This window comes from Mirounga leonina, unplaced genomic scaffold (genome assembly GCF_011800145.1).
Source record: "Mirounga leonina isolate KUSES-001 unplaced genomic scaffold, KU_Mleo_1.0 Mir_413, whole genome shotgun sequence".
NCBI lineage: Eukaryota > Metazoa > Chordata > Mammalia > Carnivora > Phocidae > Mirounga > Mirounga leonina.
The window spans coordinates 3555346-3580791 of record NW_023270734.1 but is presented as its reverse complement, the minus strand read 5'-3'; the positions used below and the strand labels follow the sequence as shown (position 1 = coordinate 3580791).

The following is a 25446-nucleotide window of genomic DNA, read 5'->3' as shown; positions in this document are numbered from 1 at the left end:
TAACAAAAATATTAGCAAGTCAAATTGGACAATACATTTTTTCAAAAGATATGAGATCATGACCAAGTAGAGTTTATCTCATGAATGAGAGGTTAGCTGAACATTTGAAAATCAATGGAATTCACCATATTAACAGAATGAAGGATAATACATCATTTCAATGTATCCAGAAAGAGCATTAGAAAAAATTTCAACACCCTTTCATGACAAAAAGTCTCTGCAAACTAGGAATTGCAGAGACTGCTTTCAAACAAATAACAGGGCCATCAATGAGTCAACAACATACTTAATGGTAAAAGATGGGAGTTGTTTTCCCTTGAGATCAGGAACAAGGCAAATCTGCTAAACAACACGAAAAAACAACTTGAAATGGATCAAGACCTCAATGTAAAATGTAAAACTATAAAACTTCTAGAAAAAGCAGAATGTCTTTATGGTCCTGAGATAAAGGATTTTTAGAGCACCAGAAGCACAAAACATGAAATGATAAATCAGACTTTGTCAAAATTAAAAACTGCTGGTTTTTGAAAAACACCATTAAAAAAATAAAAAGGTGGGATGCCTGGGTGGCTCAGTCGGTTAAGCAACCAACTCTTGATTTTGGCTCAGGTCATGATCTCAGGATCTGTGCCAGGTGCAGAGCCTGCTTAAGATTCTCTCTCTCCCTCTGCCCCTCCCCCACCTTGTGCGCACAGTCTAAAAAAAAAAAAAAGGCCAATCCACAGACTGAGAAGAATATATGAATAATACATTTATCACATAAGGGACACATATCCAGAATATATAATGAATTCTCAAACTCAGTGAGACAATGCAATTTTTAAAAATGGACAAAATATTTGAATAAGCACTTCACCAAAGGAGATGCATAAATGAGTGGGTCCACGAAATGATGCTCAACATCATTAGTCATTAATTAAATGCAAATTGAAGTACAATGAGATACCACTACCCACATATAGGCATACCTTGTTTTATTGTGCTTCGCAGATACTGTTTCTCATTGTTTTGTTTTTAAAACAAATTGAAGGTTTGTGGCAAATCTCTCAGCGCCATTTTTCCAACAGCATTTGCTCATTTGTGTCTCTATGTCACATTTTGGTAATTTTTGTGATATTTCCAACTTTTTCATTATTATATTTGTTATAGTGATCTGTGATCAGTGACCTTTGATGTTACTATCGTAGTTGTTTTGGGGTGCCATGAACTGCACCCACATAAGATAGTGACCTTAATCAACAAATGTGTGTGTTCGACTGCTCCACTGACCAGCCATTTCCCCGATCTCTCCCCCTTTCCTCAGGCCTCCCCATTCCCTGAGACACAACAATATTGAAATTAGGACAATTCATAACCCTACAATGGCTTCTAAGTGTTCAAGTGAAAGGAAGAGTCCCACCTTCTCACTTTAAATCAAAAGCTAGACGTGATTAAGCTTAGTGAGGAAGGCATGTGGAAAGCTGAAATTGGCTGAAAGCTCTCGCACGAGTCAAGTTGTGAACACAAAGAAAAATTCTTGGAGTAAATTAAAAAGTGCTACTCCAGTGAATACACGAATGGTAAGAAAGTGAAACAGCCGTATTATTGCTATGGAGAAAGTATGCGTGGTCTGGAGAGAAGATTAAACCAGCCATGACATTCTCCTAAGCCCAGGCCTGATCCAGAGTAAGGCCCTGACTCTCTTCAGTTCTCTGAAGGCTGAGAGAGATGAGGAAACTGCAGAAGAAAAGTTGGAAGCTAGCAGAGGTTGGTTCATGAGGTTTAAGGAAAGAAGCTGTCTCCATAACAGAATAGTGCAAGATGAGGCAGCAAATGCTGATGTAGAAGCTAGAGCAAGTTAGCCAGAAGATCTAGCTAAGATCGTTAATGAAGGTGGCTACACTAAGTAGATTTTCACTTAAATGAAATAGACTTCTATTGGAAGAAGATGCCATCTAGGACTTTCATAGCTAGAGAAAAGTCAATGCCTCGCTTCAAGCTTCAAAGGACAGTCTGGCTTGTTAGGGGCGAATGTAGCTGATGACTTTAAGGTGAAGCCAGTGCTCATTGACTGTTTTGAAAATCGCAGTGCCCTTAAGAATTAACTGAATCTACTCTGCCTGTGCTCTATAAATGGAACAACAAAGCCAGGATGACAGCACATCTATTTACAACATGGCTTACTGGATATTTTAAGCCCACTGTTCAAACCTAGTGCTCAGAAAGATTCCTTTTAAAATAGGACTGCTCAGCAATGTCCACGATAGCCAAACTATGGAAAGAGCCAAGGTGTCCATCGACAGATGAATGGATAAAGAAGATGTCATATATATATACAATGGAATATTATGCAGCCATCAAAGGAATGAGATCTTGCCATTTGCAATGATGTGGATGGAACTGGAGGGTGTTATGCTGAGAGAAATAAGTCAATCAGAGAAAGACATGTATCATATGACCTCACTGATACGAGGAATTCTTAATCGCAGGAAACAAGCTGAGGGTTGCTGGAGTGGTGGGGGGTGGGAGGGATGGGGTGACTGGGTGATAGACATTGGGGAGGGTATGTGCTATGGTAAGCGCTGTGAATTGTGTAAGACTGTTGAATCCAGACCTGGACCTCTGAAACAAATAATACATTGTATGTTAAAAAAAATAAAGATAGTAGGAAGAGAAAAATGAAGGGGGGGAAATCGGAGGGGGAGACGAACATGAAAGACTATGGACTCTGAGAAACAAACTGAGGGTTCTAGAGGGGAGAGGGTGGGGGGATGGGTTGGCCTGGTGATGGGTATTAAAGAAGGCATGTATTGAATGGAGCACTGGGTGTTATACGCAAACAATGAATCATGGAACACTACATCAAAAACTAATGATGTAAGTATGGTGATTAACATAATAAAATGTAATAAAATAAAATAAAATAAAATAGGACTGCTCATTGACAATGCACTGTGTCACCCAAGAGCTCTGATGGAGATGTACAACAAGATTAAGGTTATTTTCATGCCTGCTAACACAACAACCATTCTGTAGTCCATGGATCAAGGAATAAATGTGACTTTCAATTCTTATTTAAGAAATACATTTTTGTAAGGCTATGGCTACCATAGATAGTGATTCCTCTGATGGCTTTGGGCAAAGTAAATTGAAAACTGAGTTATGGAAAGAAAATTTTCTTTTGGAAAAGATTTACCATTCTAGATGCCAGTAAGAACATTTATGATTCATGGGAAGAGGTCAAAGTATCAACACTAACAGTTTGGAAGAAGCTGATTCCAACCCTCATGGATGACTTGGGGGGTTCAAGACTTGAGTGGAGGAAGTCACTGCAGATGTGGTGGAAACAGCACAAAAATTATAATTAGAAGCGGAGCCTGAAGATGTGACTGAATTACTGCCATTTTGTGATAAAATTTTAATGGATGAGGAGATGCTTCTTATAGATGAGCAAAGAAAGTGGTTTCTTGAGATGGTGAAGAATCTGTGAAGATTGTTGAAATGACAAAAAAATATTTAGAATATTACCTAAACTGAGCTGATAAAGAAGCACAATGTTTGAGAGGATTGAGTAAAATGCTATCAAACAGAACTGCATGCTACAGAGAAATAGTTCATGAATGGAAGAGTCTATTGATGCACCAAACCTCACTGTTGTCTTATTTTATGAAGTTTCCATAGCCACCCTCGCCTTCAGCAACCACCACCCTGGTCAGTCAGCAGCCAGCCACCTCAAGACAAGACCCTCCCCCAGCAAAAATATTACTCACTGAAAGCTCAGATGATGGTTAGCATTGTTTAACAATAAAGTATTTTAAAATTAAGGAATGTACATTGTTTATTCAGACATAATGCTATTGCACACTTAAGAGACTACTGGGAAAACAAAAAATTCATTTGAGCTGCTTCATTGCAGTATTTACCTTATTGTGATGGTCTGGAACTGAACCCATAATATCCCTGAGATAGGGCTGTATCACACAGAGAAAAATTTAACAGGCTGGCTATACCAACTGTTGGCAAAGCTGCAAAAAACTAGATCTTGCATACACTGCTACTGGGCTGGAAAATGGTATAACCATTTTGGGAAATGGTTTGTGTAGGTTCTTAAAAAATTAAATATGATCCAGCCATTCTATTACTCCATATTTACCCAACAGAAACAAAAACATATGTTCATCAGAATATTTAGCTTATAGGTTTATCTGTAATAACAAAAAATGGGGGTAACCCCCCAAGTATCCATCAACAGGTAAATGGATGGATAAATAAATTATAGAATTTCTATACAGTGGAATACCACTGAGTGATGAAAAAGGATGAATTGTTGGTTTATGAAATGACCTCGGTGAATCTCAAACTCATGCTGGGTGAAATAAGCCAGGCAAAAAGAATCTGGGAACATATTGTATAATTTTATTTATATAAAGTGCTAGAGGATTCAAACTAATCTATAGTTTCAGAGTATAGATTCATGGTTGCCCAAAGCCAGGGGTAGAAGGATGGATTACAAAACGCATGGGGAAATTTTTTGAAGAGATGGAAATGTTCATTATGTTGATTGTGGTGATGATTTCATGTGTGTCTATGTATATTAAAATTGATCTAATTGTACATTTTAAATATGTGCAGCTTATTTATTTCAATTATATCTTAGTAGTATAGAAAAGGAAAACTGAGGGAAGTGGGAAAAAGTACCTCAATACAAAAAGGAATGGATTTATAAAACCCGATTAATTTAAATTATATCTAAAATTTTAATGGACTTTTAGTTACCAAGTATATTTTAACACAACATTCAGATCTCTTAAAACAGTTTTTCATATTTCTGATCTTAAAGCACCAAGAAGTTATGCTATTTTTTTATGAGGTGATACACCCTTTGCAGGAATAGCATGAAATACTAATAAATTTAATTCTATCATAAAAGCTAAGAATGAATTTCACAATAGAAATAAACTCTATCATGTGTATATAACATAATATGCATCCAAGAGTTTAAAAGCTATTAAAATTAGTATGATGCCCTGCTTTTGAATTTAGGGTTAATATTCATTTATTACTTCAACAGCTTCGTTTTGTTTACTGGTGTTCGTTTGGCAAATAGCTTCATAAAAATGTATTGGTGAAAATCAAAACTGAGAATTTTATGTGCATTAACTGGTCTCTGGCGAACTGAGAAAAGGTTTCCTTTCTTCAACTGTAATGGCAGGACACTGCAAATGTAGCCCACACAATTTTAAGGATCATGGCCCTGACATACGGAGTCCCCTAGGGAGGGCTAAAAGTAGAACTACATCGAGCAAACAAGACATTTATGACACTGCTAAACTCATTTAAAAGTGGACATATCTACAGTCAGAGTGTTTGCTTATCACAAGCACCCCAAATTAACCAAGCCTGATGTAACTTTACCACTGAAGAATTTTTGTGTTTATTGCACTGAGGGACCACAGAAATCTCACAAACTCATTCACAGTGAGGAATACTGAATAAGGGATCTGGAAATTCTCCAGGGAACTCAAAGGGAAAGATGGACTTATTAACCACAATGCAGGCCACTACCTCACTCTAGTTCACTGTCTGAGTACCCACTATGTTTACAGTGTAAGACAAACCTCAAACAAATATGAGACAAACTCCAACTCTATCCTCTTCCCCTGCTTCCAACAAAATTCCCAAGTAACGGCCATGGTGAGATAAGAAAAAAAAATTTTTTTAATTGGTACCCTAATTTTTATATATATATTTTAGAAATCCCAACTGGGGTCTTCTATGGATAAAGAAGTGTTACCGAACACGAGTTCCTTGAAACTATGAAATCATATAACTGTGATATATGCCTTCATGAGAAACCACAAAGTGATTAACAAGTGTGGCTGACTGTGAGTGCCCAAATTACAGACTAGAAAGACTTTGGAATCAATTCATCAAGTCTTTGACATCTACTGCAATACTTTTTTTTTTTAATATCACTTTTTAAAAATTTTATTTTATTATGTTATGTTAATCACCATACATTACATCATTAGTTTTTGATGTAGTGTTCCAGGATTCATTGTTTGCGTATAACACCCACCACTTCTCCATGCAGTACGTGCCCTCTTTAATACCATCACCAGGCTAACCCATTCTCCCACCCCCCTCCCCTCTAGAACCCTTAGTTTGTTTCTCAGAGTCCATAGCCTCTCATGGTTCGTCTCCCCCTCCAATTTCCCCCCCTTCATTTTTCCCTTCCTACTATCTTCTTCTTCTCTTTTTTAACCTATAATGTATTATTTGTTTCAGAGGTACAGGTCTGTGATTCATTAGTCTTACACAATTCACAGCACTCACATAGATCAATGCAACACTTTTTGTTAACTACTTTAATTTACTGAGACAGCCTTTTGAAAGACTGGTTACATTAACAGTCATTTAAATTTGTTGATGATAATGACCTAAATGCCTTAAAACAGTGTTGACGCTGCTCATCGAGGATGAAATTTGCCACAAAGAAGCAAACCAGCAGAAAACGGGCCCCGGCCACCACCTTCCTTAAAAGCAACTTGGAATGTTTAACGTGGCAACACAGATATTTTGTAAAGATCATATAATTTGTTCTGCCATTTTAGCCTGAGAGCGACAGTATTTACCTCATTTAGCATCCCTTTAATTTTTTTAAATTGCAATAATTATAGATTCACAATAAGTTGCAAAAACAGCTTAGAGAAGGTCCCATGTGACTATCACTCAGTTTTCTCCAATAAAGGAAGGTGTTCATCTTCCATAACTGTAGTGCAGTCGAGACCAGCAAATCGACATCAGCAAACCACAGTGAACTAAAGTACCAAGTATTTCTTTTTAACATTCAAAACCCTGAAGTATGATACACAGAAAAGTTCACATGTAAGCGTAATGAGTTTTCACAGATCAAAAACACCCGGGTAAGCAGCACTCTACCACGAAACGGAACATCTCCAGCACTCCAGAACCACCCTTCCAACCCACCTTCCTCACGATTTCTAAGAGCACCTCAGCACTGCTTTTATTGTATTTGTAAACATGGAGTCATACTGCATATTCTCTCTCGTGTCTGCCTCCTCTCGCTGAACATGTTTGGGGAATTCATTCATATTGCTGCACTGTAGTAGCAAATTGTGCATTGCATCTTCCGTTGTGTGCATATACCATCACGTACCTATCCAGTCTACTGCTGCTGGGCATTTGGGTCGTTTCCAGTTTGGGGCTCTTGTGAATAACGTTTCTAAGACTATCTGAGTGCATGTTGTGTGCATCTCTGTTGGCTGCGTACTAAGTGGGATCGAGGGGTCATGGGGTAGATGCTCACTCAGCCTTAGTAGATACTGCCACTTAGTTTTCCAGAGTGGGTGAAATTACTTTACACTCCCACCAGCGATGTGTGAGAGTTTCATTGCTCCACATCATTTTCAAAAACTTACCCATTCTGGTGGAGATTTAGTGCATTTTGGGGAAAGATTTATAGTTAAACATCGAACAGAATACTGGTGGAATAATCAAAGCAATAATTTTTCTCTAGATAATCAAGACTCTAACTGGAGAAAACAATCTAAAATGCCAACACTGGTCTTAAAATATATTCTTCTGTAATTAATGAAATCATCCTGAGTTGATGCTATGGCTGTTATCTTCCCAAAATGTCCAGTATTATGAGTCGCTTGGGATATATAAAATAGATTTTCTGGATATTGTCAATTTCTATAACAACCTCAGAAACCGATATTATCTGAAGTGTTGGATAGATTGAGGCCCAAGTACATTGCCCAAGGTCCTTGAGTAACACCAAAACTACCATAAAGGGTATGTTTCAGAGACAGTCTTATTGGTATTTATCATCTTCCAAATAAATTGATGTTTATTACTAACTATGCGACAATAAAGAGCATCTGTAGTTGGAAAAGACTGTGTAGTGCTGTATAGGAGGAAGGACATGAAAAGTGGAAGCATGGTGCATGCAACTGCGACGAGTACAACTCTGAGTAAGTCCCATAGCCTTTCTCTTCCCTCCTCTGTGGCAGGCAGATGTCGCCCAGTGGTTGGGACGATGAAATAAATTAAGACAAATAAAGGAGATGAATACATGGTAGGAAATTAATACATGCATTTTTTTCCCTTTGTAATCTGTTTTTCCACCCTCCAGGTGCTTTGTAACTACTCCCCTGTAAGACTGACAATTGTTTTGTAAAATTCTCGAATTACCCATATATTGCAAGCCAGCTTTTGCAAGAGAAGTGAATAATTAAAGTTAAAGAAAAAAAACACAGTTTAATTCCACATTTCCACATTTTTCCTTTCCTTTCATCTCTGTTGGTGGAAACCAAGGGCCCTGTAACGTATGGCTGAACATGATTATGAACAATAATTTGGAAAAATGCAGTAACAAGGAGTAACTTGAGGTAATAGAAAACTATAACTTTAAAATAAAGTTGAAGTCTTCCAAAACTAGAGAACACTGCTCAGGGCCATATACAAACAGCTGTGTGTTTTGTGTTGTTTTTAATAGGACCAAAACCACTTGAAAAAGCCAACATTTCAATTTTAGCCTTTTAGACGGCTTTCTAACATCAACATATTAAGTAGTCAAGTGGCATTTATTCTGGAGATCAAAATGCTTCCAGAATCACATTTCACTTGTAAGAAAGCCTATGAAAACCTCTTTTATAAAAATAGATCTAATTCTGTATACTGAAAAGAAGCCCACCGTATTTGGATTATATGGCCATGAAAGAGGCCCATTTAACACCATCTGCCAATTACTACATATAAAAAGTAATTAAGAAAGGCTTCTATTAGAAGAGGCCTCCTTCAGCTCTCTGTGGTTTGGTCCTTCTGATCTTAAACCTGGTGAAAATCTCTGGAAAACATTAGCACCTATTTTAGGAAGTAGAAGAGTCAGGCTTTTATCTAGGAGAAAATTTGTAAATACTAATTTAGTGTCACATGCGTATTAAAATTTACCATAAAAACTGAGAGTAGAGAAGCCGTGATTAACAAACGTCCCGCCAACAGTCTCTGCAGTCTGGGGCAACCCCTTCACTCCCATGCCTCAGTTTCCTCCACTGTAAAAAATGGAGAGTGTTGCTGCATACTTGCTAGGGCTGTTGTGGGGCCAGAGGCTGAACGCCTGGAACCGTGTCGGGCACCACCCATCTTTCATCAGTGCTGACCGATTGTTACCGGGGGTGCAGGGAACTTACGGGGCACTGTCACACCGTAGTGTTGGGTGTCGCTGATGAGCAGCTTTCGTTTCAGTTCATTCAGACCTACTCCTACAGGACCTGAAAAACAAGAGAATATAAATGCGTTATAAAACAAAACACCACATACACACATCTGTAATTCACCTGGATCCCTAAGACAGAGAACATGGACCCCACTTGGCATCCCAAGTAAAGAGTATCTCGAGTTAAGGTGTACCTAAGGAAAAGCTAGTTCGTTTGTTGCTTTTTTAATATCAAAATTTAAATCCCTGCCTTTCTATTAAAAAGATGAGAAATATTTATGTTTTCAGTGAAACACACTCAAGAGTATCTGACTATGTATTACCAAGTGATGGTATCTGGAAGAGCCTAAAAAATGTACGTACGCCTGAAAAAGTCGAAGTTCAGAGTCTGGGCACGAGTCATTTCAATTTCAAACATTTTTAGAACTTAATAAAAGAACATCTTTGAACGTTAATTGTATTTTTGATCCAAATCTAATGATGTGTTTTAAATTTGCAAAACGATCCGCCACATGTACCTTGGTCAAGGTAACTCTCGTGACACTATGTTTTCAGTGGGTCCTTAAGCGTTTGAAAACTGGCACAAGCCTTAGGTGTTTAAAGCAGTCCGTGTATACAGATTAAACACCCACCACGGACAAAGCATACTGTAGATGCTGTAGCGAACAAAAGTGAACTCTGCCTTCAAAGAAACTAACTGGGTGGACAGAGTCACACAAAACAATTATGAGACTAGGGGCAACACAAAAAGCACTTCCAAGTAGGGAGTCAGAAAACAAGTTAGAAGGTCAGAAGTCCCGAATGGCTAGCGTCTCTGCCGTCAGGGTCCACTTAATGGTGGTGCATGCGCTGGGCAGAAGGCAAGCTGCAGGCCCAGACTGCCCTGGGTTAGAGTCCCCTCTTCACTACTCCTTCCCCTGGTGATGCTGGGTGCCGGGGTCTGAATGGGTGCACCCCCCACCTCCAATTCACATGTTGGAACCCCAGCGCCCAAGGTGGTAGAAGGTGGGGCTTTGCGCAGGTGCTTAGGTCATGAGGCTGGAGCCCTCAGGAAGGGATCGGTGCTCTTTTATAAAAGAGATTCCACAGAGCTCCCTCCAGTTCCAGCATGTGAGGACACACCAGATGTGTGTGACCTGGCAGAGGGCCTTGCCCTGGCACCCTGACCACCAACTGCCCAGCCTCCAGGACTGTGAGAAGTCAATTCCCGTTGTGGACAGGCCACCCCGGCTGTGGTATGTCATCACAGCAGCCTGGGGGGACTACGTCACGGACAAAGTTAACATCTTTGAACTTCGATTAGACTTCATGCTAATTCGGAAAGTAATCACGCTCCCTCTCTTGGGAGGAATCCGTGAATCCAGGCATTCGTGTTCATTCCCTTGCCTACTTCCTGTTCTGGGCTTTGAGAAGAATAAGGTTTTATGCTGGACAATGAAGAACAGACAGGTGGACAGAGAAGAGAATGGTGGGCATCCCGGGTGGAGGGAAAAGTGTGAGTGAAGATGAAGCTGGAGTTGGGAGGCTGTGCCTTCCTTGCTTTGCTGACACTTTTAGGGCCCTCCCTTGCCCCCCCCGCCCCGCTGCTGGTCACTCACTAATCTTTCCAGGAACTGCTGTCAAGTACCAATTCCCTGGGGCTCAGCTCTCCCTTTTTATAGTAAATACTCTGTAATATCCCATTTATGCCCTGAAATGGAATTCGGAGCCAATGTAACGCACTAGCCCTCCAAATTAATAAAATGCCCTCATTGTAATATATGAAAGACAAAAAAGTACTTATAATAAAATATGTATTTCAATATGTAAATGCTTGGACATGACTAGAAAACCTAATGATGTCAGATGTTTGTACCCACCTATAATATGGTTGGATTTAAGAGTAATAAGCTCAGGAACCATTCCATATGAGAAAGTACCTGAAAATGGAAGCCCAAAGGTGCTACCTGAAAATGGAAGCCCCAAAGGGGAGACTTTTTGGAATATGATAAGGGAAGGGGGAAACAGCCTCAGATGAAATAGAGAGAACAGGTCAAGACTATCAAAGTGAAGAAAATGATACTTTTGCAAATGACCCTCACTTTACATGTAAGTATAGCATAAAGATATATGGGATGGGATAGTGCTTCATTGTCCCAGAAGGGAGACCTCTTATCTTGACACCCTACCCTATGCTGATCTGTTTGGTCCCTGAATGTTTACTACAAACAGAGGGCCTTGCCCTGGCACCCTGACCATACACTCTGCAAGAGTATGTGGGATGCAGGTCGGATCTGTGTTCCACAGAAATGGCACGTCTACATTCCTGGCCCCCTCAGCCATTCTGACTTTATAAAAATAGAGTAAATGCCCATATGCTTCCCAGGGGGCAGTGCCGCCCCTGTCAAGAGCCACTGTTCTGAGACATTAGCCCCTGGCTCTTGTCATCCTCTGCACCTCAATTCCTTCCATCCCCTTGGGTGAGCTCAGCATTCACATGAATATCCTTCAAAATGCCAGCCTCTAACCTCCCTGACTCCGAGTCTCGAACGACCTTCTTCTCTACTTCGCTTTGACCACTCACAGGGCCGACCTCGAGACTCTGCCATCACCAGCAGCTCTTTCATTACTGAAATATTAAATTCAAACTTTCTGATAGGACTTAGATCTCTGATCCCTTGAGATCTGTCATTCGGTTGTGCCTCCCACACCTACTGTCGCAAGGACCTCTAGTGCTTTCTCATTTCTTTCCTTCTTATCTAGCAGCCCTTCATGCCTTCACTTCCATGGGCCATCATGTCTCCTATTTTGCTAATACTCTCAAATCTCTTACACACTGTCCTTCTATCACATTTGCCAAGGAAACCTCCAGTCTAAGATCCATCCCGCAGCCCCTCCCCACACCTAGACGAGTGCCGAAAACCCAGGCAGCCCTGGAGCAGTCCTGCCATACATTCCTACTCTCCACGAACAAACTAGACTTACACGCTCTCTGGCAAGTATTCCATGTTCTCCTATCTACTGTATTTCTCACATCCCCACGATGGTAACTGCAATGCTCCATTCCTCTGTAGCCACATGTGGGAGCCACCAGCTGGCTTACATACCCCCTACTGTCAAACAATTGCCAAAGGCTGTCAATTTTACCCCCTAAATAGCCTGCAGGTCTACCATCTTGATTGCTGCTGCTGCCACCCTAGTCCAGGGCGCTGCCATGTTCACCTCCTCCCCTGGACCAGCCTCCTCAGCTGCCCCACACCTGCTCAACAGCCACCTTAACCCCCCCATCACCAGCAGCCCCAGGTCCTTCTAAGGAGCTATTCTGATCCTGTCACTCCCTTGCTTAACATTCTTGGAAATGTAGTTTCCAGAGGCCCTTCCGAAAAAGATTAAAATCTTCACACGGTTTACAAGGCTCCATGTGACCGGTCCCTGCCTCATCCTCTTGCCTCGAAGCATTTGCTCAAGTTCCCTCCTTCATCTGGAGCCCCAGCGAGTTCTGAAATGTCAGAGCTTGGCTCAAACAGATCTTCCTCAAGCAAGTCTGCAAGACTGTCCTGACCCTGTCGATCATGTTTCTCATTTTTAGGTTTTCAGAGCATCCTGTCTATCTTCCCAATACTTAAAAGTCGCAATTCAACAACTGGGTAATACATCGCTTCATGGCCTGTCTTTCCCACTAGACAGAGGCCCCATGAGGGCAAGAATCCTATTATGTCACTTACCATCCCCATAAAGCAAGTCCTCAATAAAAATCTGTGGAGTGAATGCAACTTCTAGTATCACCATCACCACCTCCAGCTCAGTAGAAGACTTCATCTACTCCAGAGAAAACAGAGTCCAACAAGTGGAAAGGTCTTTGAAGTCCTTTCTAGAAACTGTATCTAAACCCACCTAGACCATCATCTAGATACTTCTCTGCAGTCATACACTTTTACACCTTCTCTCAGAGATCACTCTTCCTGAATCTTCCACCTCTTCCAGCTAGCTCCTTTCTGTCAGCACTTACAACGAATAAATTCTCTCCTACCTTAAAACAACAACAAACTTCCCTTCACCTTAAGATGTCCTTCCTGTCTCTGCTCCTTCTCACCAGCATTTCACATTCTGCCTCCACTGCCTACAGAATCAAACAGAAATTCTCTGACAGGTTTATACAGATTGCACCTTGTGAGCTACCTCTGTGTCTCTGATTTTCATCCTTGCCACTCCTTCCCATGCCTTGCACACTCCAGCTACATGAGGTCCCCCTGCTTCTAGAAATGTGGCAGGTTCTCCTTTGTGTTTTGGGGGCCTTACCACATGCTGCCTGCTTTTGCAAGGACGCTCTTGTCCTCTTCATGTGTTTTTGGTTTTTTTTGTTTTGTTTTTTTGCTAAAGATTTATTTATTTATTTGAGAGAGTGAGAATGAGAGAGAGAGAGAGAGTACATGAGAGGGGGAAGGGTTAGAGGGAGAAGCAGGCTCCCCGCTGAGCAGGGAGCCCGATGCGGGACTCGATCCAGGGACTCCAGGATCATGACCTGAGCCGAAGGCAGTCGCTCAACCAACTGAGCCACCCAGGCGCCCCTATTTTTGTTTTGTTTTGAGAGAGAGAGAGAGAGACAGAGAGAGAGAGATGCACTGGGGGGGGGAGGGGCAGAAGGAGACAGAGGGTGAGGGAGAGTCTTTAAGCAGACTCCACACTGAGCACAGAGCCCAATAGGGGGCTCGACCTCAGGATCCTGAGATCACGACCTGAGTCGAAACCAAGAATTGGATGCTTAACTGACTGAGCCACCCAGGTGCCTCTACACGGGCTAGTTCTTCTCTGTTGTTTCAGCTTAGGCATACTTCAGGGAATCTGCCCTAACAACTTTAAATTTGGGTTTGGTACCAAGTTCATGCATTCCCTTTGCTCCCAATTCAAAGGACTAATCCCACTATACTGTAATTGTCGGTTTACCTGTCTCTCTCCTTTAACAGCCTGTGAGCTCTGTGAAAACAGGGGTGTCATCGACTTGTTTACCAGCTGGCAAACTGTAGGCACTTGTTAGTTTTATTCATTTCAATTATACTAAGTAATTCTGCTGTTCTGGAGGTAAAACTATCTGCTGAATGAAACAAAGGAATGGGAGCGAAATGTACGTAACAGCATCTGCATCTAGAATGCCTGGATATGATAGTGAGGGAATGTGCTCCTGGTCCCCAAGAGGAGCTGGTAGAGCTTACGTCTGCACTTGGCTCTCTGGATCTTAAAATACAGAGAAGAAGGGGGAAGGTGATGATTCGGCTGTGGACCAGCAAGTTTCAGGGAAGGGAATCCGTCTATCTCATCTCAGCCAGGACTGTGGTGTGACAAAGAGGACAGGGCGAGGGTGCCCTTGTCGTGCAGGCACGGCAAGGCAGAGCCCAGGATGGTGAGGAGAAACGAGATCTCGGAGAGAGAGGAGGAAAGTGATAAGAGTATTGACTGATAGCGAAATGCCAGGCGCCATTTGGGGTGTATGTATCTGATCTACTCTGAAGGTACCCAAAATATTTAAAGTGCTAAAACGTACTCTTTAATAGAAAACGAAAAAGAAAAACAAGGTGTATTACAAATGGAGCTGTGTTCTCTGTATAGATGATGCAAACTCAGTTATATATGCTCCAAGAAAAAGAGAAGAATAAAACACTCAACTTAAAGAGCGTGTGCGGGCCTGCCATGCCCACCCCCAGCCCCAGCACCCAGGACTAAAAGGGTGACATGAATATACTGTTTCTTCGGCAGGTCTCGGCTCTGGAGTGCTTCCCAGAGTGTAAGATACTTTGTTGAGTGAGAGCCTAGTTTTTTTTTGTTTTCTTTTTTCTTTCTTCTACTACCCATGCCAAAAAACACAATGATTTATTTTAACTCTGGAGGAAAAAACTAGTTGTGTTTGAATTAGGGGGGGAAAGTATGCTGTCTCTAATAGGATACCCTGACGTTTTGACTGTATTCAATTTTACCCCTTTATATAATCTCTTTGTAGTGAGCTTGCTTCACTGCACACTCATGGAGTATGCCAAGAATGTTCAGTGGCAAAAGATTTTATTTGAAACATTTTCCCTAGATTTGAGGTCATCATCTTCGAAGGTGGGAGTTTCCTTATAAAAATGGTTAAAGTAGGGATACGGCTTCCATCACTCTTACTACAAAATTGTCCTGAGCGCCTCCAAACAGCATTTTCCCTGACAAGCTCTTGGATCAATTCTGTCATCCACACTGCTGAAGTTCTAGAATTTTTCTTTTTAGATCTTAACCTTAAGATCACCACCTAAGCTCCACACCCCTGATCCCCCATGGCTAGGGGTAAGTTCACAGCACTTTCGGTTGGCTGATTTAGGATACAATATTTATTTACACTGCAGGCCACTTTAGGGATGCAGACTAAGTTAGGTTCACTGTGCAGTGGGACAGACTCATTTCCCCTTCGATATAGCAACTGTTACTGCAATTGGTGAAATACACATACACATATGTATATAAACTGGTTACCCTATAGTTTGTTTTCAGGTATGCTTGTTAATGTTTAAAGAGAAAGAATATAATCTAAATAGCACATATTTACATCACAGACAACAGGCTTTGGAAAAAGAATAATTATGATGATGACACACTGAGGTTTCTTTGTGGCAGGCATGTTACACAGTTAACATACACCATTACTAACCCTCTAAGGTATTACCATCCTCATCTTGCAGACGAGAAAACGGACGATGAGAGGCGAAGGAATCTTCCTAAATGCAATTTTCCTAAGGTCTGGAGTGTGCCTCAACTGGTGTTCAACAGCCTTGTCTGACTCAAAAGGTCTGTATTCTTTCCATCCTGCCTATCATCTTATCAAAAGAATGTCCATAAAATACAAACTCAGGTAGCCAGTTATCCACTGTCTGATTATGCCTGTGACCCGTAGCTTCAGTCTTTCACCCGGTTTCCAAGCTGCCCCGCACCTTGGATAGTGATGACTATCTGTGCTCGTGGATTACACAGAGACCCCAGCTACAAAAAGTCAGATCTGGGGATCTCAAAACTCATTCTGTGCAGAACCTTGGAAAAGTCTGTATGAAACTTATCGAAGACAATGTATGCTAGGCCGTGTGTCGGCATTCTAGATTTAGGACGAAGGAAATAAAATACAATGATGATAGGTAAGTAAAAGCCAAAAAAAAGCACCTTAAAAATCATTCTGGAATTCATTAATTTGGAATCCAGGCAGTGAACTAAAACTGATGTTTTTCTAGCTCGAAAATAACATAGAAGAATGTTTCTATTCAAACCAAAACATGTAAATAAGTATCCGTTTCATTTTTTTTAATTCCATAAAAATTTACAAAATCAACTGTGCGTGCAAATACAAGAAAGAATAAAGCCATTAATTAGTTGATGTTCTTATAAAAACTGTACCAATTAGATAATTAAGATAATTAGGAAGGCATATTGTTTTTATTACTCTTGTACATTTAATTAGTAACTCCTTCCTGAAAGTAGGCAAATGTGTTGTGTGTGATTTTATATGAAGGTTCATTCATTTCAGCCAAAGAAATATAGCCCATTTAGGGTGTCAATAATGATGCTGTTAAAGTTTCTGTTTAAAACTTTCCATTTAAGGAAATACTTGCGTTAAACTAAAAGCAAAAATGCCTTTATTTCTATCTTAAAAAGATTTTTTAAAAAATCCATATGCAAATTCTCAGCCTTTGTTTATGTACAGAGGAGAATTTACACATATACAACGCCTTTGCCCCAAATGACCTCCACCTCTGTTGACATTATTGACTCATTATCCATGTAGTTCTAAGACGCTGAATGTTTTCACTGTTTTATTTTCAGATTTTCTTCTTTTTAATCCATGGATGCGTATAAGGGTTTAGAATTTGTAATAAATCTTTATGGATGGAAAACAAGAAATGTGTTTCTATTAGAATGTAAGCATAATACACTTGTAAAATTAATTCATAGTTGATGCACAGAAGTTTTTCATGCTGTAGACATGGCCCCCCAAAAGATCTACCTTCTGAATCTGAAACAGACATATACAATTTAAAATCAAAAAAAGCTAAATGAGTGGAGAAAGCATGGAGGAAATAAAACCAGTGCCCACAGTGGCACTCTGAAACTGTAGGTACACTGAAAGAAGGCTCTAAAATATGGGTATGGTGTTCTCATACTAAAAAAAAAAATTATGGACATACTCTGTGGTATTGTACTTAAAGAAAACTTCAACCATCTACTTATTTATATGTTAGTGCAGACCCTGAGTGAATACCTACTAGAACAATAATGTATTACTACTGTGAAGATGATTTAATTGAAATCTATGAAATGTGATAACATTTTATTTAATTTTTTTGAGAAAGAGAGAATACATGAGCAGGGGAGAAGGGCAGAGGGAGGAGAGAATCTTAAGCAGGCTCCACGCCCAGCAAAGAGCCCGATGTGGGGCTCAATCTTGGAACCCTGAGATACATGACCTGAGCTGAAATCAAGAGTTGGACACTTAACTGACCGAGTCACCCAGGTGCCCCTGAAATGTAATATATATTTTTTTAAAAAGACACTCACGTAGTCTACAAAAAAATGACAATAAAGTAAGTTTTATTTGTAAATGTCCAGCGTAGCATTTAGTTATAGTTTTTGTTAAGGTTGATGAGCATCAAAATGAATTTAATAATGTAAATATAGATGAGTGGTACCTTACACATGAAAGGACAATGGTGCTGAAGTGTTACTCATTTGTTAGGAAAGAAACTTCTCAGAAAGAGGTAGACACAGGTAGAGGAGATTGGCCGAATTAGTCTTAACACAAGATGTACTCATGTGACAGAACGCATTTAATAAAATCCATTCTTATTTGGATTTCTGTGCAGTATTAAACAATATACTGGAGAGAAATGTGTTGCTCTGATCAAGTACTATCTGTTTTTGCTCATGATCTTTGGACATCCTGACACAGACATAAAAATGGCGTATTGTGGGCGCCTGGGTGGCTCAGTCGGTTAAGCGACTGCCTTCGGCTCAGGTCATGATCCTGGAGTCCCTGGATCGAGTCCCGCATCGGGCTCCCTGCTCGGCAGGGGGTCTGCTTCTCCCTCTGACCCTCTTCCCTCTCGTGCTCTCTGTCTCTCATTCTCTCTCTCTCAAATAAATAAATAAAATCTTAAAAAAAAAAAAATGGCGTATTGTGTGAAAGCTCCTCGCATGGATGCGGTTTTTAACTATGTGTTTACCTCCAGTGGACCTGCCCTGCTTAACATGAAAATTCTTCCACATTTTCCCCCAGACACTTTTATAGTATTGGCCAGACTTGTTCCTCTTACTATCCAGAGAAAAATAGCAAAATTGCTGGAGTCTGCACTCAGTATCCAAACGGCTTTTGTTACCTGAAAAAACACACTTACTCATTTGATTTATTACAAGAAAAATCAAATGAAATCTCTAGGTATCCTTCAGCTCAGATATGTGATAAAGAGCCTACTTATCCTACTGTAGCACTACTATTTTTGTTGTTCTATAGGCATAAAATAGAAACTACCATGCTATTATATTTGACTCACAATGATCACAATAGTGGGTGGCTGCATTCTGTGCTGGCGAGTGACAAAGCTGTTTTATAAAACTAAATTTAAAGTTCAATCAAACTACATAGAAAATACAGCAACTTTGCAGTTCATAACAAGCCCTGCCAGAGGTTCAGGGCTTTTTTCCTCTGTTACACTTTCACAGTGGAAGAAAATCCCTATTAATGAAGCATCAACTTGTACGCTAATGTCAAAAAAAAAAAAAAAAAAGAAAAGAAAAGAAAAATAAGTGGGAGGCTTACCAAAAGAGCATCATTTTTTCCAAAGTAGCTACTGACACCAGACTTCTACAGACTGATTCAAGTTCTCATCTCTCCTCTATCTCAGGGGTATGACGAGTCAATAAAATTAAAAGGTCAAAATAAACCCATTCCTGAGTCTTCCTAAGCTAAAGAGTCTGTTCAAAAATGTGACCTTTTCAACAAGGCTACCACAATCTGATTCAAAATCCTGATTCCTCTGAATCTGCCCTGCTTTTAGGGTCTTTCACAGCATTTACCACCCTCTGGAACTGTACAATTGATTATATTACGAATTTATGTTGAATCTGTTTTTCTAGGTCCTCCCCTGAGAATGTAAACGCCACGAGGGCAAAAACATTTGTGTTGTGCACGAAGGGACCCACGTGCCTAGAACCGTGCCTGGCACGGCTGGGACTCCATAAAAATCAGCTGAATGAATTTAATTGTGATTTATGCCCAGAAATTAAGCCAGAGTATAAACATTTAAGATACGCCAATGGCATAAAAAAGCCAACTGTGATTCTAATAAAGACCACATTTACCTCCTATATACAAGGATTATAATTTTAAATCCAGCACACACTCATAAATTCAATTATGACTTTTGGGTTTACAGTTGTCTATATAAAATCCTCCAGAGCAGACTCTAATTCCTACAAGCCTTCAATCAAAGTTCAGCCAAAGTTATGAGAATTTTAATAAACATATTAACATTTATATTCCATTTTGAGTGCTTGCTTTTCTCTCTGCTTTATGTGCAAGACTTTTTGTTCTGCCACAGTTTTATGGAAAAATGATGACAGTCTTATAAAGGTCTATTTATTCAAACTACCTCTACAAAGCAGTCTGTAGACAGTATGTGAGATTCGGCACAAAGAAGGGCAGAATAGCACTTATTGCTCAAGCTGGAAATGTGAAATATATAGAAAGATTTATTATTAGTTTCCTCGTATGCCTCATAACCAGACAGAACAAGTCACAAATTGTCTGAATAGCCACATGATGAATTTTGCTCTTCTATTGGCTTAAGCTGTGAAGTGTTTTAGTAGCTTTTTAAACACCAAAACTTTCTCTCCACTCCCTCCCCTACAAACACACAGACACACTATTTGGCTTTATTACTTTCCTTTTTAAAAAGTCAGGTCTCACCAAAGATAAAATTTATGCAGAAAAATGTACTAAATGCCTGACATTTGGTTTTAACATACTTTTTGGAAAATACTTTTAAATGCTGAAAGGAGTAGAACAGAAAATGTCACTACGCTATTTTAGTGGCTAAAATGTGGCTTTGGAATAGTACCTTTACAAAATGAAGAGAAAAAATTAAATACTTGTGAGCAAGGCTCAAAGTCCTCAACTGTCACAGTTTTGCTAAGTTAACAACTTGGTCTATTTTAATTTCTTGAAGGTTAAGTCCAAGGATAAAAAGTGTGTAGTATTACGGTAAGAAAGAGCAAATAATACTGTGGACCTCTTTAGCAATATTTGCCTTACAGTTTCAAGGCAAATATCATTATTCCCAATGGCTTTGAAAACAGTGGGAAAAACAAATGAGGCTTGAGGAGGACCGGGCTGCTTATACTCTACTCTTTCCAACTTCCTACACATGTTGTAGGAGCCAAGGCACTGCTTCCTTAGTATAGGATTTCTCCCATCATGAACAGTTAACAGTTAATTCAGGAACAATCCAATACTTATAAAATTGGAGTCCACTGCTTGGTTACCTCTTTTAGATGATAAACTGCCGAATAATCTAATTTGGCTTCTAAGTGTTTCAAACAGAGGTTAAAAAATTAGCGGAAGCCTACTCATATGTGAACACTTCATGTTTCTCTTGTTAGTATTCTCAGTTAACAAGATAAAAAGGAGAGACAACAGGCCCAAAATGGAATCACTTATGCTAAGCCCACATCATCAAATAAAGACTTAATACCTAACCTAATTAATTGCAACCTCTCTCAGGAGTGGACTCTTAAACCAGTCAATCCAGAATTACCTGCTCAGCACCAGTGAGGTAATCTGCCTAAGAGACCCCTGCCGTCCCCCAAAGGAAGGTGAAACAATACACACTCCTTGTCCTGCCCCTTCTGCCTATAAAATCTTCCATTTTGTACAGCTCTTTGGAGTGCTATCGGCTAGATGGGATGCTACCCAATTCACGAATCACTGAATAAAGTCAGTAAGATCTTAAAGATTCACTCGTTGAATTTTGCTTTTTAACAGATTTTGTGGCAGTAGAAGGATCTGAAGGAAACTTCTGACACCTCTGGGGATGATGAGAAACACAGGTGTGATATCCCTGAATGCTTCGAGTTCTATTTTTCTTGTTGTTTCTGAGGGCCACGGGTAAGTACCCCCCCGGTTCTGGGCTCTGCTCTCTTTGCATCAAACTCCTGATCTAATTGGTTTTCCAATCCAGGACTTAGCGGGTTAGTTAGATCTGGTAGATGGTTCTACCCTGACCTCTAGTCCCAGCCCTTATTTGGTCCAGTCTCCTGTTGCTGGGGTCTGCTGGTTCTGTCCACAGTTCCGTGCTGGGAATGGCTGGAGGGTGCAACTAATCCCTCTTCTTTTTTTGGCCAGTCTGCCATCACATCTCTTTGGTTACTGCTGGTGCATTAATGTGTACACACCTGTTTGGCTGGTTTTGTGTGGGTACAGGCTATTGCCAATTGAGAATCTCAGAAGCCAAAAAGCCGCAAACTCAGTGGACATGGATCAGTACTTAATAGCTGTTAGCGTGCTCAACACCTAACTCTAAGACTCTCATGATAGGATAGGCTGGTCAAGGAATGGGTTAGATTGACACTATGTCACCTGTAAACCTCAAGAAAATTTCTTGCACAGGGAGGTACGCTGTAAAACACCACACAATCCTCAACCCAGTGGCACATCCCTCTGAGGTATTGGTTTGGCTCAAGGAGACCCAACAGCTTAGCTAAAGAAATGAGATTCTTAAATTACAAAGAGCTGGGTGTGCCACCTGCTTATTCTATGTATAAAGAACTACAGTCCCGGAAGCAATAGACAGCTACAAAAATGGCAACTCTTACTAAAGACAACCTAGAATTGCAATGGCCATTACTGGGGGAGCATTCATTTAGACTGTTCATTTAGGAAGTGCGCTTGAAAGCAAAGGTTCCCAAATCAAACAAACAGAATGGGTATACCTATTTTAATTGGTATGGAGAAGTTTCCAAAAGCCTTCAAGATGCCAAAATAGCCTCACTGAAAAATTCATAGCAAAAGGCTAATGAAGAATTAAAGACACAGAGATCCTTACAACAAAAGACTGACATAACTCCTACTGCTCCCCTCTACCCTCCTTTACCTCAGTACTCATGTTTTACTCTCTATCTGAATTGCCCTTCCACCCTGAAGAGACAATTACATAATTATATTTTAAAATAAACCCCTCCAAGGCTGCAGGAGATCCTCCTCAGGCATCTTTCACTCCTTGGTCAAAAACCAAACCAAGCTAAGGCCCATAGTTAAAGAATTTCCTAAACTCAAGGAGGAACCCCAAAAGTTTTCTGAAGAATTGAGTCCTCATCACGGCCTATGACCCCAGGCTGTCAGATCTTTATCAGCTTGTGCACATCCTGGTGGGAGCAGATGAAGCCCCAAAATGGATGTGAGAAGCAGAATGGCATAACCCCAAGGATAACATTTGACATCTTCATCACGGTCTCATTATGGACCAGAAAAAGACTGCAAGATAGCAACGAATCTTTCAAAAGCCATTCCTAGAGTCTTCACTGCCCACATTTGACTGGTCTATGATTCAAACATGCCAACAAGACGAATCTGATGGACTCTAAAGCCCATCTGCAAGCTCCCTTCCTATGGCATTCTAGGTTGTATACAATAAATGAGGCCACCCAACCTGCTCTAGTTGCCCTATTTGTAAATGGATTATCTTCTGTGATTAGTGGACTGATAAATAAACAAGATGGGATGGAAGGGCAAGGATTTGACTGAACTTGTGACTCTAACTCATTATGACTTTAAAACAAGACCAAAATCAAAAGTCCATGAAGTTATTAGCCTACAGCTACAAAAGCTACGAACTAGGCACCTAAAATAATACCTGCCCCCCGCCCCCCAATTGCACCCTCTTAGGAGTCTGTCATCAAAACACTGGACCAGTGTGCCTGGGTGGCTCAGTCATTTAAGCATCTGCTTTCAGCTCAGGTCATGATCCTGGGGTCCTGGGATCAAGCCCCATATACGTTGGGCTCCCTGCTCAGTAGGGAGTCTGCTTCTCCCTCTCCCTCTGCCCCTTCTCCCCACTCATGTGCGCACACCCTCTCTCAAATAAAAATCTTCTTATTTTTTTTTAAAGATTTTATTTATTTATTTGAGAGAGAGAATGAGAGAGAGAGAGCATGAGAGGGGGGAGGGTCAGAGGGAGAAGCAGACTCCCCGCCAAGCAGGGAGCCCGATGCAGGACTCGATCCCGGGACTCCAGGATCATGACCTGAGCTGAAGGCAGTTGCTTAACCAACTGAGCCACCCAGGCGCCCTCAAATAAAAATCTTAAAAAAAAAAAAAAAAAAAAAAAAAACAACCCCAAACAAAACAAAACAAAAACTGGACCAGGGGTCAATGTCTCATTTTTCTTTAAATAGGACACTATGAAAAAAGCCATCATCAAAGGCCTTATGCAAATCCTTCCTCATCTACTCAAATGCCTCCCTATCTTCCCCCAAATGGCCGCTCTCAGAGCCAACTTTGAGGGATCCTCTGAAAAACTGCTACCAGTAATCCCCGTAAACAGCCAAGGGAAGACTAAAAGTAAAATCAATGGAAAACCTTGCCAGATTCTGGTAGATATGGGAGCAACATTCTCTACTTTAAACCCAGCTCTCATAGGACAACAAATCCCTTGGAGTGAAAAAGAAGTTTCTATAGTTGGGGTATCTAATAAAATTGAGAGAGAGTTTCTATCTCGACCTGTAGTACAGATGCCTCTGGGACATTTTACTGAAAAAGTTTGTGTGTGTGGGTGGGTGGGTCGTTTTTTGTTTGTTTGTTTGCTATGTAATACAGTACCAGTCAACCTGTTAGGTAGAGATCTCCTTTCTAAAATTGAAAGGGCTAATACATTTTGCCTCCAATGGAAACCTCACCTTACCAACCTGACCAACCTGAACCTGATCTTTTATGTCCCTTATAACTTGTCCCTGATACAGAAGAAAAACAATTCCAGCACAGATCCCTGATTTATCTGAGGTGCCTGAAAATCTGTGGGCTACTTCTAATACTGACACTGGGAGAACAGAGTGCAGAGCCTATAAAAATTCAGATAAACATAACTAAACCTCTTCCTAAATTGCCTCAATATCTACTAAAGCCTGAAGCCATCCAAGACCTCATACCAACAGACCTTACTCACTCAGGGGCTAATCATTCCCTGGACCAGCCCCTGTAACTGCCAGACTGGAAACCTGATGGGTGGGGTTGGCAATTTGTCCAGAGTTGAGAGCTATTAATAAGACACTTATTCCCCATTTCCCAGTTGCTCCAAACCTGACAACTTTTTGTCACAAGTTCCACCAGAGTCAAGATGGTTCGCTGCTGTGGACCTATGTTCAGCCTTCTTCAGCATTCCTGGAGACCCCAACAGTCAACATCTATTTGCCTTGACTTAGAACAATTAACACCATAATGGGCAGTCATCTCTCACAGGCTCAATGGGGCCCCATCTTATTTCCCCCAAGTGCTCCACCAATTTAAATCCCCTATAGTTCCCTAGGAAATTGAGCACACTACATATCGTAGTACATTTGCACTAGAGTATGTAGACGACCTCTTGCTATGCCCAGTGACCAAACAGGTATCCATCAAAGATTCCATTTATTTGCTGCAACAGCTGAAAAAGGACATAAAATTTTCTAAGGAACAATTATAATAATCTCTAGATACTGTTCATTACCTAGACCATAATCCAGGTGCTAATGGAATCCATTAACTCCAAAAAAGAAGTAAACTAATCCAACAATGTCCTAGGCCCACAACTAAGCAACATCTTCATGGATTCCTAGGCCTAGCTGGATACTGCAGACTCTGGGCTCCTAATTTTCCTCAACTGATTTCCCCAATCTATGAACTTACATTTCAGTCCCTGAACCCTTCCTTGGGCAGATAAACACAAGTAGACCTTTATAAGACTAAAACAAGCACAGCAAAGGGACGCCTGGGTGGCTCAGTCATTAAGCGTCTGCCTTCAGCTCAGGTCATGATCCCAGGGTCCTGGGATCGAGTCCCGCATTGGGCCCCCTGCTCAGCGGGAAGCCTGCTTCTCCCTCTCCCACTCCCCCTGCTTATGCTCTCTTGCTCTCTCTCTCAAATAAATAAATAAATAAATAAATATAAATAAATAAATAAATAAATAAATAAATAAATAAATAAATAAATA

General features: G+C 40.6%; 1 protein-coding gene across 3 annotated transcripts in view; it reads right to left on the bottom strand.

The window, feature by feature from the left end:
- The window catches only part of MPP7 (membrane palmitoylated protein 7), a 317439-nt gene that overhangs the window by 11447 nt on the left and 280546 nt on the right, over positions 1–25446 (bottom strand). For all 3 annotated transcript variants that reach the window (XM_034987220.1, XM_034987221.1, XM_034987219.1), the window contains exon 13: positions 9198–9278. In XM_034987220.1, the coding sequence (XP_034843111.1) occupies positions 9198–9278 (81 nt within the window). The remainder of the gene's footprint in view (positions 1–9197; positions 9279–25446) is intronic.